Source organism: Bos javanicus, chromosome X (genome assembly GCF_032452875.1).
Source record: "Bos javanicus breed banteng chromosome X, ARS-OSU_banteng_1.0, whole genome shotgun sequence".
In the NCBI taxonomy this organism is placed as follows: domain Eukaryota; kingdom Metazoa; phylum Chordata; class Mammalia; order Artiodactyla; family Bovidae; genus Bos; species Bos javanicus.
In genome coordinates this window covers 18,307,318-18,328,691 of record NC_083897.1, presented here as the reverse complement: position 1 = coordinate 18,328,691, position 21,374 = coordinate 18,307,318, and the positions used below count along the sequence as shown (strand labels likewise).

Sequence of the window (21,374 nt, the reverse complement as noted above, 5' to 3'; positions counted from 1 at the left end):
CTTTATTTTTCTGGGCTCCAAAATCACTACAGACGGTGACTGCAGCCATGAAATTAAAAGACGCTTACTCCTTGGAAGGAAAGTTATGACCAACCTAGATAGCATATTCAAAAGCAGAGACATTACTTTGCCAACAAAGGTTCGTCTAGTCAAGGCTATGGTTTTTCCTGTGGTCACGTATGGATGTGAGAGTTGGACTGTGAAGAAGGCTGAGCGCCCAAGAATTGATGCTTTTGAACTGTGGTGTTGGAGAAGACTCTTGAGAGTCCCTTGGACTGCAAGGAGATCCAACCAGTCCATTCTGAAGGAGATCAGCCCTGGGATTTCTTTGGAAGGAATGATGCTAAAGCTGAAACTCCAGTACTTTGGCCACCTCACGCGAAGAGTTGACTCATTGGAAAAGACTCTGATGCTGGGAGGGATTGGGGGCAAGAGGAAAAGGGGATGACAGAGGATGAGATGGCTGGATGGCATCACTGACTCGATGGACGTGAGTCTCAGTGAACTCCGGGAGTTGGTGATGGACTGGGAGGCCTGGCGTGCTGTGATTCACGGGTTCGCAAAGAGTCGGACACGACTGAGCGACTGATCTGATCTGATCTGATCTGAGGCTGCTGTATTGAGAGACTGTGTCTGTTGGTCAGGGGAAAGGGGGACAAGAATGGAAGCTGGAGTTCAAATCAAATCGAATCGGAGGTTACTGCCATAATCCACAGAAGAAATCATGGCCAATTTGTCCATGGCAGCCTTTCCTCCACGATTTTGGCAACTGAAGCTCAGAGGTAGTCTCTTCTGTGAAATGTGCTTAGAATGGATGTATATAATGTATAAAATAATGTATATAAATAATTTAGCACAGCATCTGACATATATTAAACCTATTAAATAGTAGCTACTACTGGCTTTGCCAGTTTCATTCCTGAAGCCTCTGCACCTACCTTGAGAACTGCTCTTACAGGTTCTTGTGTCTTTAAAAAATGCAAATACAATCTTATCTCTCTCTACTTAAAAACCCTGAAGTGCCTTCACCCTGTGGAATGCAGAAAATCCACCTTCCTGGTCACAGCCTACTGGGTGGTCCATGGTCTGGCCTTGACCTTCCTCTCCAGTCTCAGGGCCTGCCTCTCTCCTGGCTCGAAGACACTGGCTTTCCTTCTTTCCCTCCAACCCCTCAGATGGTTGTCACCACCAAGCTCATCTCTTCATGTGGCTGGTTTCTCTTCCATTCAGTTGCAGCTCAACCACGACCTTCCCTAACTGCCTTATCTAACATCCACCCCTCAGCCACCAGTCCCTAACACATTGCTGTTTTAGGTCCTTCACAACCTGCCACTATTGGAAATTATTTGGTTTGCTGTCCCTCTCCCCAACTAGAATGAAATCTTTGTGAAACTAGGAACCTTGCCCATCTTTCCCAGGACCTAGAATATTGTAGATGCTCAATATATTTCTAGGATCTCAAATGCAGGGAAGGACATTACTTGATTAACTCTAGCCTAGCTAAAGAATTAAGGTACTAGCCCAGGTTATCTATAAATCTTTTACACATGGAATTAAAATGGGGACCTACCTATATTTACAGGTATGAGTCATAGATTATAAGCATTCACAATATGGGAACATATGAAGGCTTTGACATAATGAATTTTCCAGGTTGCTGAGGTGTTCTTCTTTAAGCACCAACATTTCCCTGGATGGCAACATTCCTAAAACAGAGTCTGTGTTGCCCTAGCTCCTAAAATCAAGTAAATGAAATTTCATTTTTCCTTCCTTATGAACATTCCTTATTGTAAGAGGCTGAAGTGAAAGAGCAGCCCTGAGGGATTACTGAGGTGTGACATTTATGACCATCTGCTCCAATCCTCAATGACTACATGGTCCCGGAGCCTGCAGCTTTTTCCTTTTAAATATTCTTCCTCTACCTTGACAGGCTGTTATCCTAAAAATTACTGCTATTCCTGTCAGTATCTCCCCTCCCCTTTCTTATAAATGCATTAGGGGAAGCACACTGATTGAAACCGCCCACCCTGGCCAGGCACCATAGTAACTTTGCATGAGTTGTTTTATGACAGGAGATCCTGATAAGGAATACAGAAGTAATAAGCCACCACCAATCAGAAGAGTTCGGGAAAGGTCGAAAGGAGACACCACGTGCCTGTCCACTTCCCAGAATCCCTCTCGCTAGCATCCGTCTTGGCTGAGCGATGTGTGCGCCACCAGGAAAGACTCTGAATTAAAGTGATTGGCCAAAGACCACCCGGAAACTAATCCCATCACCATAAAACCCGAGACTGCGAGCCACGCAGCAGAGCAGTTCTCCTGGGTTCCCTTGCCCTACTGCTCTCCACCCGGGTGCCCTTTCCCAATAAAATCTCTTGCTTTGTCAGCAGATGTGTCTCCTCAGACAATTCATTTCTGAGTGTTAGACAAGAGCCCAGTTTCAGGCCCTGAAGAGGTCCCCTTCCTGCAACAGAAAGAAGAGGGTGAGGCAGGTGTGCAGTGGGAGGCAGGATGCAGTGGTGAGTAGGGTGGCCTGGGACGCCTGGTTGGGGGCACGTGGTGAGGAGAGGACTTGGGAGGCATCCTCTTCCTGATCCTGGATGCTACACTCACAAGGTAACACTTACCTCAGACTCACAGGTCATGAAGATCAAATGAGATAACAAAAAGTGAAAATATTTTGCAAACTAGTAAGTTCTAGGACTATAACACATTATTATTCATTATCATTCAAAGTTCCCTGTAGGGAATTACAGCAAACTTTTTAAGGCACAAATATAGCTGGATGGCCTACAAGGTTGCTAGTTCATACCTTACCTGGAGCAGAGAAGCAGTGAAGAGTTTTGGCGTAAAACTTACCTTCCTGCTCCCAGAAAACAAAAAGTTTTGTTGTTGTTCTTTAGTCAATAGAGTATTCTCTACCCAAAGAAGGTAGCAGTCTATGTTTGAAAAGCTGTGCAAGTGTAGGTGAAGTTGTGACTGAAACAATTTAACAGAATTACAAAAGAGAGAGCCATGTTATTTTATTTTTGGTTGCCCCACTCAGTTTGTGGGATCTTTCTTCCATGACCAGGGATCGAACTTGGGCCCTTGGCAGTGGAAGTGCGAAGTCCTAAGCACTAGAGCGCCAGAGAATTCCCTGAGCCGTGTTATGTTAGCATAGGAAAACATAATAAACTATATACTATGTGTCTAAAATCTAAGGCCTCTGAAGAAGGTCTAGCTCCACCAACCCATTTTAATAGATAACCATTATTTGCTGTGTTTGGTCAAGATTACAATTAAACTATCTACTAAAATTTAACAGACAAGGAAAAGGTAGCCAACAGAAAACTAGGTTAATTTGTAGAGAAATGACAGGTATGCATAATTTCCTTTAAAGAGATAGCCTTTATTTGAAGGATTTTTACACTGAAGAATTCAAAAATGGTAGGTTTTTGGAACTTACTGACCTGTATTGAAAAGGAACTGTTGACAAAGATTCACCAGAAATGATCTGAACAAGCAAGAAAATATAGTTAATACTACCGAAACCTACTGAAACACTTGCGGGACATGCGGTCTCTCTGACACAACAATGCCTCAAAGTGCTGTCGTGGGTACGAGACTGCCTCTCGCTACTTTCCTAAGCACACAGTAGCATAGGGAACAATATTCAGTCACTTCTGTTCTTTCCTGAACATATAAAAGTTAAAATACCAATTAAAAAACTAATATATTCTTCTCTTCAAATGTTTCTTACACATACAATTTCCATATTTCCAGTCAATAGTGGTGTGGTTTAAGAGCTATTTCATTCACAAGTCAAACAACAATCTACCCAAAGGGAACTGATAGTCTTTAGGCTCGTAGTGCAAATGAAGAGTTCGGGAATGCAGCAACTGACATTTCTAAAATACAAAACAGATCAAATTCTTAGGAGATACATGCAATAAGCTCTATTAAGCAGCTGGCCACAGAACGAGAACATTGGATCATGTCACTGGTGATTTCACTGGGACGCCAGGTATTTCCAAACTCAACTCGGACTCTCATCTTAGGCTTTGTATTTTGCTTTTCCAGTTTCGCTAATGACACACACGTGCTATAAAATAAAAATTGAGAAATTTACATTAGAAAAGTATCATCTGAAGTAAAAGGCAAGAACAATATTTGGCATGTCTTCTATGAACAGTATTATGCTGCGGGGGTTTTAGTGAAACCAACAGAGGTCTGTGTGCCTTCCCCATCTTCCTCACCCATGCTCACAAATGCATTCTCCAGATTCCTGCCTCCAGAGGAGGAGGTGGGTATTTGAAGGAGAGTGACTTGAGACAGAAACTAGTTCCTTTCTTTCTTATGACCACATCCATCATCTGAAATAATAATGGGACGGTTATTGTGTATTAAAGCTGTTCAACTGTTGAGCCAGCAAGAAGTGTCACCCTCGCCTGGCCAAGTTCCAGCTCTAAGGATGTCTGTACTTGACTACAGCTTTATGTGACTAATGGGAACCATCAGTCTGTTCGAATTATGAGGTGCTGGAAAGAGAAAACAAGTCTTCCCTTTTGTAAATTTTTATATGGGTTCTGAAAACTGAGAGTGAAGAAAAGAAGCATTACTTACATTCAAGTCCCTGAAGTATTCATTATAGTCAAGGGCATATCCCACAACAAACTTGTCTGGAATTTCAAATCCAACAACTAAAAAGAACCATAATTCATCATTCAGATACAGAAAACATCACTTTCAAATCTAATATGTGTAAACATTCTCTAAAGTAACTCTAAACCATTTCATATAAAACTTCTTTGGGTTAAAGATGGTTAAATGATTGACGAAAAGTAATTCACTTACAGTCTGGTTTATATCCAACACTTCGAGGGGTCCTTTTCATCAGCAAGCTGTTAATTATAAAATGTGACATGTGACACGTGGAGACACCGGAGGGCATTACAGAAGAGAACATGTGTGTTCTGCAACATGGTTTCATCTGCCGTTTAGCCTGCTATGGTCAGTTTTCACAAACTCAAAGAAAGACTGTGAAATGGAGAGCAACATCACAGGGCTCGCTGGGCAGGGGCAGCAACGAGTTCACACTACAGATGGGGCCCTTGACTGATCTCCACCTGGGACAGAAGGGACTGTTCTGAGAGCTGCCCCCTGACTACCCACATGCCCATCAAAGGGCAGCTCATTGGGAGGATGAATGGGTGGGGAATGCCAATGAGCAAAGATGATAAGATAAAGGCTCTTAGTCCCAAATCCCCAGAAAACAATCCCTAAGCCACAAATAAGTGGCTTACAAAGAGGCACTTAAGCCAAAAAATAAATAAATAAACTACCACCCTAAAGGAGCTGGTATTTATTTTGGAGAGCAGAAACTGCTGGTAGGATGCGGCAACTCTACAAAAGCTAATTTCATAACCCAAATGCTGCCTGCAGAATTTTTTCAGCTGTTAAAAAAAAAAAAAAACCTGTAATGGTTCTTTGAAAGTCTTTACATATGATAAGGGCAGTCCCAAAAAAACTCAAGATTTCACACCTTCAGAGATAAGTATATTAAAAGGGCTGGAAAGGAGCTGCACATCAGAAGTATCTGGGAACCTTAAAAAATATGTAACAGAACTCAGATGCCCAAGCCATACCCCTCACCAATTACATCTGAAGCTCAAGGGAAGGGACTTTTAAATTCTCAGGTGAGGGACTTCCTGCTCCAAATACAGGGGGTCTGGGTTTGATCTCTGGTCAAGGAACTAGATCCTATGTATCAGAGCTGGGAGTTCACAATGCCACAACTCATGATTCCACATGCCACAGCTGGGGATCAAGGATCCCGAGTGCCATGGCTAGGACCTGGGGCAGCCAAATAAATAAATCAAATAAATAATTATTTAAAAAAACTCTCAGGTGATTACGATGTACAGCCTAAGTTGAGAAGCACTAGCCTAAACCTTAGACTCCAAGAGATCATAGTCTAGTAAGTCCTTCGTGATTCTCCTTTCAGTAATGAGAGGAGACACTTGGACTCGGTTTTCATTTAGAAAGAAAATAACAAATCGATCACAGCAAAACCCCTTCCATCTACCTGAACTCATTCAGGAACAATCCAGAAAAGGTATCATTAAACTCAGTGCAAGCTGTACTAAGAGCTCAGGGGAACTCAGCACCTTATGTTCCTATAGATCTGAATGAAATAATTGGAAGTTACAAAAAAATGCACAGGGAGGATCCCTGCGTCCTTTCTCCAGTGTCCTCCAATGAACATTTCACATAATGTAGCAATTACCACAACCAGGACATGGACATTGGTGGACTGACCTTGCCCCGATCTCACCAGCTTTGCAGGCTCATCTATGTGTAGTTCTAGGCAACTGTATCACACGTGTGGACTCATGTAACCACCACCACAATCAGGATACAGAACTTTCCATCACACATGGCTTTCTCTTGCTACCTCTTTATTTATAGTCACCTCCAAACATCACCTCCTAACCCTTGGCAAACACGAATCTGTTCTCCATTTCTACCATTTTGTCACTTTAAGAGGTTGTATAAACGGAATTATATAGTATGTGCCCTTTTTAAGATTGGCTTTTATTGAACAGTCCCTTGATCCTCCTCCAAGTCATTGTGTGGATCAGTAGCTTGTTCCTTTTTAGGGCTGAGTAGGATTCCATGGTAGGGTGGACCACAGTTTAACCAGCGACCTACCAAAGGACATTTTCATTCTTTCCAGTTTGGGGCTATTACAAATGCAGCTGCCATGAACACGCACACATGGGTTTTGTGCGGATGCAAGTCCGCATTTCTCTGGGAGAAAAGCCCAGTGTACAGCTGTTGGGAGCTGTATGGCAGATACAGGTTTAGTTTCTTAAGAAACTGCCAAACTGGTTCCCAAAGTGGCTGCAGCATTTGACATGCCTCGCAGTTAATAGTTTTTATTTGCAATTTAACTTTGAAGTTAAAAAGCTTTCTAGTCATTCTTAACCCTGCTCTGAATAAAAAGAATAAGCTTTATGTTTCCTCTCTTTATGCATAAAACACAAATACACATACACTACACAAACAAATGCACAATATATCTGTGATATTAAATGTAATGGCAAGGAAGAGATTGAGAAAAAAAGGTTGAAAAACAACTGACTTGGGTCAAGTCCATCACTAAGAAATGACCTAGGTATTCTTTGACTACTTCACACCTCCAGCAACAGGAAATACCTCTCTCGTGAGGCAGTCTTTCTCAGTTTCTCAGCATATTCCAGGAAAGAGGCACAAAAGAATATCTAGAGAAGTACATGCCATGGTAGGTTGACATTTAAAACCCTAAAAGCACGTAGACAAATAAGCAAGTGCACTGACTAGTTTACAGGAAATTGCTTAGAGCACTAGAATGCATCATTTCTGCACTTCCATCATGCCTGTCCCAAATCCTGATGATAAACTTGCACCAGCTATCAGAAAAGCCCCGAAGGACAAACTGCAGACATATGACTCAGTGGAAGGCTTACTCTGATTCAAAGATGTTCAACAAATACTTTGTTCCTTTAAGACAGGTTTATAAAAACCAGATAATCATTTAGGGGAAAAAAAGGCAGATCACTATCTGACCCCTACACAAAAATTGCAGATTGGTCAAATTTTTTAAAAAAATGAAAAAAAAAATCCACACAGGAATGTCAGTCGACAAAACACTTAAAATAGTACAGCATAAACTCAGCCAGGTTTCTGGGTTCAAATCTTACCTTTACAGTGATCCAGCTCTGTGCTTTTTGGATAATTCCCTATGCCTTGCTATCCCCATCCGTGAAGTGGGACTAACAACTGACCTCAGAGTTGTCGGGGGGGGGGCGGGGTGAAACTCTAATTAGGGATAAAATAAACACAGGTAGAATAAAGCAAAAACCAGACAGCATAGGTAGGACCAGGAGGTGAGGTTGATCCAGAAGAAAGGAAGCAGGCACTGTCCATTTTCAATGTAGTTACAAGATGCGACACACAGGCCCACTGCATCACGTGACTGCGGGAGCTAAGGCGCTTCAAGGCCTACCCCTTCCCTCCACCTCCTTACTTGTCTTTAGGATCCTTGGTCTCAGTTTTGCAAAGTGGCCCCAAACCCTCTGCCATGCTACCCTGGACAAGTTGGTATCATTACTATATTGTTGGAAAACCAAATATTAATAACATAAGACGATAAGGCAACTGCACTGAAAGGCTTTAAAACATGATGAATGATTTACAAGGACATTTACTGAGTCTTATTTGAGATTACATTACTTTTTGAAGATAAAACTAGAGTTGAAAAAATTTACCCTTACAAAGAAGCAAGTACTCTTTTTTCAAATGAAGTAGCTTATGTCAAAATGTTATATACATACCTCGCAACCTTGACCATCTTTGGTTTATGCTTCTTGACCAAGGCAAGCAAAGTCTGCATTGTCTTCCCAGTGTCAATTATATCCTTTCAAAACAAAGAAAAGATATTTAAATGGCAAATAAAACCATCACAGCTTTAAATTCAGTCATTATACAAACACACACAAAAAACCAAAATCCCATGTATAACTGGAATAACGCCATTTTTTTAACTGCAGTTATTCTCACCACAATTCATACTGAGATATTCTGGAATCTGAAAATCAGTTGGCTCTCAGCAAGCAGTAGGAACGCCAGTCCTCAGGGCTGGATTTTATAGGCACCAAGAGGTCAATGACAGCTAGTTTAAATATATATGCAAGTATGTACATGCATATTTTATTAGAGAGTTGTGGTTGCTGCCCTTCATTATAAGAGATTAGATATTTTTTCATAAATTCAAGATGAGGATGCTTTCCTTCCAACTCTTAGACATGGGTGGTTAAAAGACCACACTGAGAAACACTGTTTTATATCATCTTAAAAGTATCCAAGGGACTTCCCTGGTGGTCCAGTGGCTAAGACTCCACATTCCCAATGCAGGGGCCCGGGTTCCATCCCTGGTGAGGGAACTAGATCCCGCATGCCACAACTTAAGATCCCGCATGCCACCACCAAGACCAGGTGCAGCCAAGTAAATAAAGACTACAAAAAGTATCCAAAATATTAAGATTTTACTATATAGAATGACTTTACATGAAAGTGAATTTTAGCTATTTAGTCAAAAGTAGGACGTTATTCAAAAGAAACCCATCTCTAATTGGGAAAATATTTCTTCAACCATAACCCTAATGTTCTTTTGTGAAAATATTCTCTACAGATGGTCTAAAGCAGCGCTCACAAAATGAAGCTGTAAGTCATCAGAAACATCAGGGCTGGGGATTTGTGAAAAATACAGATTTCTGGGCTGTGGTAGACAGACTCTGACTCCTGCCCCCTAGTGGACACATCGAGAATAATCCCCTGCTCCCTGAGTGTGAGCAGGACTTGTGAAATGATGGAGTAGTCATTAGGTTGTGTTACACAAAACGGCTGGAGCAGCCTGGAGAGACATTCGGCTGGTTTTGAAGAAGTCAGCTGCCATGTGAGAGGGCCATGTGCTAGGACATGAGGATAGCCTAGCAAGAAACTGGAGCTCCCAGTCTCACAACCACAGGAACTCAGTTGTGCCAACAATGGGAATGAATTTGGAAGACAGTACCAGAGTACCATGAACCACAGGTGAGATCAGAGTCCCAGCCTTGATTCAGCCTGATGAGACCTGGGGCAGAGGATTCAGCTACCCTGAACTCAGGCTCCTGATCCCTGAACCCTGAGATAATAAATGTGTGTTGTTTTAAGCTGCTTAGTTTGTAGTAACTTATTAAGTGGCATCACCCTAGACAAAAATGAATCAATCTGAAGTGGAATTAGTGAATCTGCATTTTAAAAAAGCAACCAGTTCCCAGGGATACTCATGTACACAAACCGTTTGGAAAGAGTCTTACTTGTTTATTTACTTTTTTAATCTACAAGCTAAAATCTAAGAACCCTGATAACAATAAAAAAATGAATTAGGGGTTACTGGCGGCTCAGATGGTAAAGAATCCGCCTGTAATGCGGGAGGCCTGGGTTCAACCCCTGGGTCGGGAAGATCCCCTAGAAAAAGAAATGGCAACCCACTCCAGTATTCTTGCCGGGAGGATCCCCATGGACTGTAGCCTGCCAGGCTCCTCTGCCCATGGGGCTGCAAAGAGTCGGACACGACTGAGCAACTAAGCACATGCTGCTCTTAAGCCTTACACCATTTGACACAAAAGAGTGAGAATTTATTCTATATAGTACTATGATGAGTAATTTGGCAGTAAGAGTCAAATTGAAAATGTACAAATTCTACAACCAAGTCATTCCACTTCTAAGTGCCTGCACCCGGAAGGAACTGGAACACATGCACACGGGACCTCACAGAAGGATGCTCTCAGCAATCCTGTCGTAGTAGGAAAACCTGGAAGCCAGCTCCCTATTTGTAGGGCAACAAACAGGTTCATTCATACACTGCAAAGTTATGATGGATTTTAAGGTCAAGTAACTCTATATGTCTCAACATGAATAACCTCAAAACCAATTCTGAGTGAGAATAACAAGTTGCAAGAGAGAACATATAGAGACTATGGGCTTCCTTGATAGCTCGGTTGGTAAAGAATCCACCTGCAATGCAGGAGACCCCGGTTTGATTCCTGGGTCAGGAAGATCCGCTTGAGAAGGGATAGGCTACCCACTCCAGTATTCTTGGGCTTCCCTTGTGGCTCAGCTGGTAAAGAATCCGCCTGCAATTTGGGAGACCTGGGTTCGATCCCTGGGTAGGGAAGATCCCCTGGAGAAGAAAAAGGCTACCCACTCCGATATTCTGGCCTGGAGAATGTCATAGACTGTACAGTCCATGGGGTCACAAAGAGTCGGACACAACTGAGTGACTTTCACATGTAAATTATCAAAAGATATGCTTTGTATATGGTTATATATATGCAACAGAAGCATAAATACATGGATGGGAATGATATATGTAATTTTAATTTTTAAATTCCAAGCCAAAAAGAGAGGGGTAAGATATATACCATAATGTTTCCACTATCCAATTTAACTTAAAAATAAATTACTAAATACTTCTTACAAACGATCTCATTCCCTTATAATACAAGCCCATCACTAAAACTGATGCAAAGGAATTTCTTTCCCTGGGTTACCTTTAGGACTGCATATACCAAGTTAGAAAATCATAAACACCATATTAAAAATATGTAAAACTTACTTCAACAATCAAGACATTCTGGAAGAAAAAGAGAAATGAAAATCAGTACAATGAATCAGACAGTGTTTCCAATTATAGTTTAAGTCACATCATAACAAACTCTAAGGATTTCTCCAAATTCTTGTTTTAACCTACTTTACTATATCAAACCCTGATTTAAACAAATGGGCCATCTGTTGGGATTTGGAACTCTTTAATATAAAATTTTCACTGCAATGGAATTTTTAAAATAAAATTTGACCCATATGTTCAATTTTTAAAAAGAGTTTCCATTACTTAAACAGAATAATCTTGGGCAAGTTGAAAAATTTCTCTGGGCCTCAGTTTCCCATGTAGAAATACACTAATGTGTATTCCAACTCCAACATTCAAAAAACTATAATTTGTACAATAACTCCAAAATCACGCATTTAACTTACCATATGGAATCCTATTAAAACCCCCATTTTCTTGGTAGGCTGAAATTGATCTGCATGTGCTCATATTCTTGGACTAAACTAAAAAAAGATATCAATGCTTCCTGCTACCATAAACCCTTATCCCAATTTCTACCTCTTAGAATTTTATAGCTGAAAGAACCCTTAGAGGAAATACTGCCTTAACTGTCTAAGGTAGAGAAGAGTCCTATCTATTCTTGGGAATGAGGTAGCATTTCATATACTGATTATAATCAGTCATAAGAAGATTCATGTATATTATTTATTTGTAGTCCTCATTTCTCTGTCACATACCTATAGCATTAGGTATGATGTTCTCTATACTTTTCTAAGTCAGTGGTTATCAAGGGGGGTTTGAAAGAAACATTTGAAATTTTTTAAACCTCACCTTATTTAATCTGTAATTTTATAACTGCATGTATTTTATAATATACATTATATTACTACAATAGTTCATATACAACACTCTCTTTCTCATATTACAACTAATTTCTCTCTTCTCAAAAGACACTGTAACCTAAATCTTTAGGAAAATTGAATATACAGTTGACCCTTGAATGACAAGGAGGCTAGGGACACCAACCTTCCACACACTTGAAAACCATATATACCTTTACAGCCAACTGTATCACAGTTCCTCCATATTCACAGATTCAACCAACTACAGATTGTATAGTAGTGTAGTACAGATTGATAGGAAAAATGTGCATATGAGTGGACTCACACAGTTGAAACCCATGTTGTTCAAGGGCCAACTGCAATCAAGTAATGAACCAATAATTGTTTCACCACCCACTATGTGGTTTGCTCAGCATTTTCTCTAGCCCAGCTAGCACATCTGAAGGATAATATTTTCCCATCAGTAACTTTGGCTCACTGATGTGGCAATCAGAACCATGGGATGGAGTTATAGTTTGAAAACAGCACTGAATTATGAGACAGAAAAACTGGAGTCTAGTCTTGGCTCTAATACTAAGTAGCTGCAAAAGCTTGTCTAAATCATAATCAAAGACTTTTAGTACTATGAGACAGTTTACACAAATCAAAGTCTAGAGAGATTAAATATTTGCCACACAAAATTATAGTATCCAGAGTATGGTATCATTACTGTTTAAAAAATAAAAGAATGAGAATTACAACCATTATTGAGAGTTTATTTTATATCAAATAACTACCTCTTTACTTAATAAATGAAAAAAAAAAAAGAGGCTCAGAGGTCAAATGATTTGCTTAAAGTTACAAAAATAGTCAAGTGGATAGACTTGAGAGGTTTTCAGGGTTCAAAGCCCATATTCTCAGCTACTAACTAGAAAAAAAAGGGAAAACTACTCATAGAGACAAACTGAAATAGAAAGTCTAAATAATCCATAATCTCACCCCTAAGAAATAACTTCACCCAACTTCTGCATCTTAATTTTTTTCCACAATAAATGAGCTTACTCAAAGTTATTTCAGAAGCAAAGAACTTGTAAGATCACAGAGCTATGCAGTGGGACAGCCATTAGGTGGGAAAGGCAAGATCGAACGGAATCAGAAAGCTTTGAAGGCTAGGTCCCTTCCAGCACTAAAAACTGATTCTAGGAGTAAGGGCTTCAAATGACTTCTAAATATGGACAAAGCATGCTGAAAGGGAAGGAGGGTATGTCTGGCAGAAAGGGAGAAGAGTCAACAGATTGCAATTTCTCCTTTGAAGTTTTCAAAAGATGTTGAGGAAGACAACATTAGTTTGGCATGACCCTGATATGGGACCATAGAATTTGACACAAGTGTTGTATGTTAAAATTGCCTTACAGATACTCAGTCATGTAAGTAAGCTATAAGCATTAAAATCTAAAAACCAGAGGAAGAAAAGAACTTTGGAGCTACATAGACCTAAATTTAAATTCAAGTTCTATCATTCGCCAGCTTCCCTGGTAGCTCAGATGGTAAAGATTCTGCCTGCAATGAAGGAGGCCTGGGTTCAATCCCTTGGTTGGGAAGATCCCCTGGAGAAGGGAATGGCAATCCACTCCAGTATTCTTGCTTGGAGAATCCCATGGACAGACCATGGGGTCGCAAAGAGTCAGACATGACTGAGCGACTAACACTTTAACTTTCTTTCACTCTGCTGGCAGAGTGACTTTGGACAAGTCCTTCAACCTTTCTGAGTCCTAAGTTTCTTGATCTATAAAACGAGAATGATAATATCTACCTCACAGGATTCTTGTGAAACTTTTATAAGTTTATGCCTTTATATTTGGTACTGCATCTATCAGCAAAAAAAATAAAACAAAATAACTGGCAGCTGAAAAAGAAATCATAGCATTCCATCATTTATCACAGGTTACTCAAAAATCATTTCAGTGTATCAGAAGAATAATATTCAAATATTTTAATAGCTCTATTATCTCAGCTAAATGTCTGTACTGGAAGATTTTTGATGTATTTAAAACTCTCTTTGCGATTCCTTAAAATAATAGTATATTTGAAGTGTTCGTACTACCAGAAACCGCTGAAAGTTCTACACAATTATTATCACTTGACCCTTTTAAGTCTCTGAGGTGGTTGCCAGTATCATCCCACCATACATATGGGAGACAGAGAAGTTAAAGAACCTGCCCAAGGTCACGCAGTTAGGAAGCACTGAGTCAAGCATTGAATCGAAGTTCTCCAGCTCCAGAACCCACACTTTCAGTCACTACATTATACTGTTTATCTTTTAAGAAACGATGTGTGATCTATTTTTAAAAAGGAGGCTTTTCCCTTCATATATTCTTTTGAAGGATCCCAAATTAGATCCCCACAGAAGCATACCAACAGTACTTGGCAACAAGAGATTTGAAGTTTAACGTTGGATTCTGTGGCCTCTTTGCTATATGACCTAGCTTAGATGCCTAACTTAGATTGTTTCCAAGGGCTAAATAACTTGTGTTTGAGTACATAAATAACTATCTAAACTGCCTCCTGGTGATGGATTGAAAGCACAGTATGACTCTTGGTATGGAGTGTTCTTTCCTTCTCCCTCAAGATACATACCTTTCCCTAAGAGGAAGTTTATCTATGAGCTTGCCCCAAGAAATGAGAAAAACATCAAATAAACAACCTAACCTTACACCTAAGAGAACCAGAAAAAGAACAAGATACATACCTTTCCAGTTAAAGTTGAGAGATCATCTCCACCAATTACTTTTATGTCGCCTGTTGACTGGTCGTTCTAATTAAAAAAAAAAAAGGTATAAATATACATGTATATCCTTCCATATAATACACACACATTTCAAGTTATCAAATGGGAACTAGGAGATTTAAGAAGTTAGCTATCTCATGTCACAGCATTATGATACTCTAAGAATTATGTTTCTAGAAATGAATGACAAAAAATTAAGAAGTTCTAATTAGCCATTACTGATTTGATGCTTTGAAGAGTCCTAAAAATGGGGCACACGCATTTTTGAGTGGGCAGTATTACAGCAGCCACCCATCTTCAGTCTCAGGAATTTCTGAACCATGAAAGAATTTATTAGCATGACAGGTGTCTGGTTCTGGCCCAGGACCATTCCCATGAGTCAATCAAACTGTAGAGTCTGGTCTATATCACATTCAACTCCAAAGATATCTCCCTCAAAAGTCTAGCTGAGGCCCAGGCCATCTTCAGCACAGTCTGGGAAATCAGGTCTGATCAGGAGTCCTTTAAAGCATAACTCTTAGGCTCCAAGTTTTCTGCTATCATAGAATCTAGTAGAAACCATTAAGGAGTTTCAAAAAGGAACGCTCCACACCCACTCTAGCTGGTGGTGATAATGATTGTAATTCAGCTGTGCTGGATTCAAGACAGAAAACTAGTGAACGAACAGTGAATGAAAGAGCTTAGACTTGCCCTTCCAGAGAGCAAACCATACCAAAGTTCTGCCAATTACAATGGTGCTGTAACAGACAAAGAGATCAAGGAACAGAATGGAACCCAGAAACAGACCCAGAAGCACATGAGGATTTAGTACATGATAAAGATGGCTATTTCAAGTCAATAAGAAAAAGAAGAATTATTCAATAAATGGTGTTTCATCAACTAGTAATCCATTTGGGAAAAAAATAATGTATGATCCCTACCTCATAGCGTACACAAAAATAAATTCCAGATGGATTACAATCTAAACATAAAAAATAAAGCCATAAGCAGACCAGAAGAAAATGCAGAATATTTTCACATTCTCAACAAAAATTGGAGACAACCAACATGTCTATTAACAGGGAATTATTTAAATTAAGGTCATCCACGCAGTGTAATACTGTGCAGCTATTAAAAAGAATCGGACAGTCTGTACATACTGTCCTGAACAACAGTAACTAAAACACCAAGTTGTAGGGCAATGTGCTGCCCATGAAGCCATTTCTGTTCAGCATTTTAAAAAAGCTTATAACTGCAATTACCTCTGACCAGTGACAAGGGATAAGAAGACTTTCTACTTTTACATGTAGGAATACTTGAGATATTTTGGGTTTGGTTCCAGACCATCACGATAACATGAATGTTGCAATAAAGTAAGTCACACAAATTTTTTGGTTTCTCAATGGACATAAAAGTTATATTTACACTGTACTGTAGTCTATCAAGTGTGAAACAGCATTATGTCTGAAAAACAATGTACATTCCTTAATTTTAAAATACTTTATTGCTAGAAAATGTTATCATTTATATGTGGAATCTTAAAAAATGGTACAAATGAACCTATTTACAAAACAGAAATCGAATCAAAGATGTAGAAAACAAACTTAGGGTTACCAGGGGTAAGGGGGGGAGAGGGATACATGGGGAGGTTAGGATTGACAGATGCACACTGCTATATATAAAATAGATCATAAAGACCTACTGTGTGCAGTGCAGGGAACTCCACTCAACACTCTATAATGGCCTCTATGTGAAAAGACTAAAAAAAATGGATATACGCCCACGTGGGGCTTCCCAGGTGGTGCTAGTGGTAAAGAACCCGCCCGGGAGACCAGATGCGGGTTCCGGAATTTGCCCTGGAGGGTGTGGCAACCCACTCCAGGATTCTCAGTTGGAGAATCCCACGGACAAGGGAGCTTGGCGGGCTACAGTCCGTAGGGTTACAAAGAGTCCCACACGACTGAAGCAACTTCATGCACGCACGCATGTGCGTATGCATAACTGACTCACTGGTGTACACCTGAAACTAACACAACGGTGTAAATCAACTATATTCCAATAAAAAGTAATTTAAAAGAAAATAAAGTAGTGACAGCAAACACTGTGGAGGATGCAGAGAAACTGGACCATTTATACTTCATGTGAGTGTACAGGCACTCTGGAAATCGTACAGGCACTCTGGAAATCAGCAGTTTCTTTAAAAATAAAACATGAAACTATGGTACAACCTCCCCCAAAATATATATAAATAAAAATTCTAACCATCATTGGAGCCTTCAGTGAGTCTTAACCTTTTTGTAATGGTAGCATCAAAGATCACTAATCACAGATCACCATAATAAATATAATAATAATGAAAGCTTGAACTGTTGTGTCAATTACCAAAATGTAATTCACAGATGTAAAGAGTGCAAAAGTGTTGCTGGAAAAATGGCACCAATAGACTTGCTTGACACAGAACTGCCAAAAACCTTCAACTTATTTTAAAAAATGCACTATAAAATGAAGCACAATAAAACAAGCTGTGCCTGAATGCTTCTATATACATGTCCATATTTGATGGCAATGTTATTTTTGAAAAACACAAATGGGCCAACAGAACACAGTGATGCAAACGAATATAAGATACAAAAGTATGACTTCCAATATAAAAAACCCTTGCATATCACTTCTCATCGCCACCTCTTATTCTAACTAACCTAAAACCTAGAGTTTCAAACACAGAATAGAAAACAAAAAGTGTACAAAACCTGAAGCTTTCAATGAGCACAACAAATCAAGGTAAACAGCGACATCTTCTGTTGAAATTTGGTATTACACTCCAACTTCAATTGACCCTTTTGTACAGAGGATAGATCTGAGAACTGAAAAGTATGGAAAGTATGAAATCATGGAAAAAACCCTGTGATCCAAAGGCGACGGTAATAGGGAAACAGACAAGAGAACTCCAAGTATGCAAGACACTGCTGCTCTGATAGATCTAAATCTCCATATTCGTGTTTGCCCCAAGGGTTTTAGCTTCTAAGGCTTCTTTGATGAAAACACAAACAACTTTTAAAATGCAGGCTAAAACAGCACATTCATTTACGAAAAATGTTACAGTCCACTGTGCTAGAGAAGGCAATGGCACCCCACTCCAGTACTCTTGCCTGGAAAATCCCAGGCTGCAGTCCATGGGGTTGCAAAGAGTCGGACACGACTGAGCGACTTCACTTTCACTTTTCACTTTCATGCACTGGAGAAGGAAATGGCAACCCATTCCAGTGTTCTTGCCTAGAGAATCCCAGGGACAGGGGAGCCTGGTGGGCTGCCATCTATGGGGTCGCACTGAGTCGGACACGACTGAAGCAACTTAGCAGCAGTTCCCAAATCGCATACAAATGACAACCATGAATCCGTTCCCCCCCAAAGGATTTCCCTCACTCCCTCCATTCCCGTTTAGGTCAAGGTTCCCACTGTCTCCCTGCTGCATTTCACTACTGAGGGACTCTCAAGTACTTCAAACTTCATGAGATGATGGTACTGGCATGGGAGAGCCCAATCTGTCCTTAACTCAGAATGTCACTGTCTACTACATAAAATTCCCAGAGAAGCTCTTTGGGTTTACAAATACATACCCTTAGTGTCTGTGTTTCCATTTTATCAAACCTTCTTTTTTAAAAATATCTATTTATGTGGCTGTACCAGGTCTTAGCTGTGGCATGGGAACTCTTAGTTGCTGCATGTAGGATCTAGTTCCCTGACCAGGGATCGAACCCAGGCTCCCTGCATTGGGAGTGCAGAGTCTTAGCCACTGGACTACCACGGAAATCCCTCCATGTTTAAAAAAATAAAATTTGTGGTTTCATGGGGCCAAACGTGACTACTTCCTTCATGTTCTATGAGTCAGGGTGCTTGTATAAAACCTAAGCTGCGCAAGAAGGACTACATCAAAGTAAAAATCCACAGGCAAGGATGAGAAAACACACTTTTGACCTTTCTGTTAGAGTTTCTTTACACTGTGGACAGTACATATCCCCATTCCTGCCAATTTAAACTGAACAAATTCTTTCCCCCATCAGTGTCCAATAGTCTTAGTTCAATAAGCAGGAGAAAGGCATAAATCACTTCACTTGCTTTATATATATAAAAATAGGTTTACAGAAGATAAGCTTTCAACCACATCAAAGTGGTACTTTACATTTAAACTTTAACTGTTCTGGAGAAAAAAAGCATACCTTAAAGCAATTGACTAAATACATACAGATTGAAAGCTACTGACCTCTTCTTAGAAGAGATACTTTAAGAAACTACTCCAATATTTTCTACATTTTTCTTTAACAAACTCACTCAAAGAGCCAGCTTCTTACAAATAACAAATCACTATAAGTAATTTGCACCTTTCATGTATTAAACAGTTGGCCTAATCAAGCTACTAATCAAGTGACCTCCAAAATTAAGACTGAAACTTATAGCTTTATGAATCTTGATTATAATTGAGGAAAAAAATCCCAGAATTGGCAAAATGAATTGTCTTTGCGTGCAAAACTGATGAAGAAATAATAGGAAGCCCATATCAGAGGATCCAAGTCAGTTAAAAAGTTTCCCAAGTAAGACTCTTCTGCACAGAATTAAAGGCCTGGGTTCAAATCAAAGGCCTGCATGATCTTGGGGAAGTCACTTAATCCCTCTGCCCCTCATTGTTCTCAAATGTCTTGTTGCTGTTGTTTAGTTGTGTCCAACTCTTTTTCGACCCCATGGACTGTAGCCCGCCAGCTTCCTCTGTCCATGGGATTTCTCAGGCAAGAATACTGGGGTGGGTTGCCATTTCCTTCTCCAGGGGATCTTCCTGACCCAGGCATCAAACCCATATCTCCTGTGTCGGCAGGTGGATTCTTTACCGCTGAGCCACCAGCGAAGCCCTCCCAAATGTACACTGAGATAAGTCCTAACTCAAAAAAGGTTTCTACAAGATTTAAAATCCTAAGAACAATTTCATTTTAAGGTAAGCCATTTAGTCTGAACACATCATAAATCAGGCTAATTTTTCCTTTGATTACAGCCCACAAAAAATTTACTCATCTGACAACTTTCCCTCCTGAGGCTTTCTTCTTTTTTAAAAAAATTATTTATTTTTAATTAGAAGGTAATTTGGAGAAGGCAATGGCACCCCACTCCAGTACTCTTGCCTGGAAAATCCCATGGATGGAGGAGCCTGGTCGGCTGCAGTCCATGGGGTCACTAAGAGTTGGACACGACTGAGCGACTTCACTTTCACTTTTCACTTTCATGCACTGGAGAAGGAAATGGCAACCCACTCCAGTGTTCTTGCCTGGAGAATCCCAGGGACAGGGGAGCCTGGTGGGCTGCCGTCTATGGGGTTGCACAGAGTCGGACACGACTGAAGCGATTTAGCAGCTTAGCAGAAGGTAATTGCTTTACAATGTTGTGTGTGTTCCTGCTGTGCATCAACGTGAATCAGCCATAGGTATATATATGTCCCCTCCCTCTTAAACTTCCCTCCCACCTCCCACCCCATCCACTCCTCTAGATTGTCACAGAACACCTGATTGGAGCTCCCAGCACCACACAGCAACTTTCCACTGGCTCTCTATTTTACATATGGCTATTTATGTTTCCATGCTACTCTCTCCATTCGTGCCACCCTCTCCTTCCCCCGCTGCGTCCATAAGTCTGTTCTCTATGTCTGCGTCTCCACTGCTGCCCTGCAAATAGGCTCATTAGCACCATTTTCCTATATTCCATATGTATGTTAATAGATGATACTGTTTTTCTCTTTCTGACCTACTTCATTCTGTATAACAAGGTCTAGATTGATCCACTTCACTAGAACTGACTTTATGGCTGACTAACGTTCCACTGTATACATGGACCACAACTTCTTTATCCATTCATCTTGCCGGTGGGTATCGAGGTTGCTTCCACGTCCTAGCTACTGTAAATGGTGCTGCAATGAACACTGGGGTACATGTCTTTTAAAACTGTGGTTTTCTCAGAGTATATCCTCTTGGAAAAGGAAACGGCAACCCACTCCAGTATTCGTGCCTGGAAAATCTCATGGACATAGGAGCCTGGTGGGCTACAGATCATGGGGTCGCAAAAGAGCCAGACATGACTTAGCAATGAAACAACAAGGTATACGCTCAGTAGTGGGATTGCTGGGTCATAGGGTAGTTTTAGTTCTCGTTTTTCAAGAAATCTCCATACTGTTCTCCATAGTGGCTGTCTCATTTTTTTAAATTAAACTATTTTAGTAAAAAAAATTACTAAAAAATTGAACTCACAATAGAGAAAATACATTTGCACAGTTACTAACTGCTTTTTTAAAAAATATCATAGATATTTAGTGATAGAAAAGGTCACTTAATATATAGCATTTTATTTTTGAAGGATATATATACACATCTTAATACCTCCTGAAATTGACATATGACAGTTGCCAGCAACTCACAGATATAACTGACAGTGTCTTCTTTCTTAGCAGTACAAAAAGTAGTGGGAAATCTTAAAATCGAGGCTATCTTAGATTTAAACATGGTATCTGGAATCCCTAGGCAATTTCTCAACTAGGCAGTAAGCAAATAAAATCTGAATAGCTAGTCTAAAAGTA

At 40.1% G+C, this 21,374-nt stretch overlaps 1 protein-coding gene across 2 annotated transcripts in view; it reads right to left on the bottom strand.

Moving 5' to 3' along the window:
• Positions 1-3,370: 3,370 nt before the first annotated feature.
• The window catches only part of HPRT1 (hypoxanthine phosphoribosyltransferase 1), a 31,310-nt gene continuing 13,306 nt past the window's right edge, over positions 3,371-21,374 (bottom strand). For both annotated transcript variants that reach the window (XM_061408381.1, XM_061408379.1), the window contains exons 4-9: positions 14,747-14,812; positions 11,183-11,200; positions 8,358-8,440; positions 4,837-4,883; positions 4,606-4,682; positions 3,371-4,084 (exon numbers count right to left, since the gene is read on the bottom strand). In XM_061408381.1, coding sequence (XP_061264365.1) covers positions 4,037-4,084; positions 4,606-4,682; positions 4,837-4,883; positions 8,358-8,440; positions 11,183-11,200; positions 14,747-14,812 — 339 coding nt within the window. In that variant the 3' untranslated portion in view covers positions 3,371-4,036. The remainder of the gene's footprint in view (positions 4,085-4,605; positions 4,683-4,836; positions 4,884-8,357; positions 8,441-11,182; positions 11,201-14,746; positions 14,813-21,374) is intronic.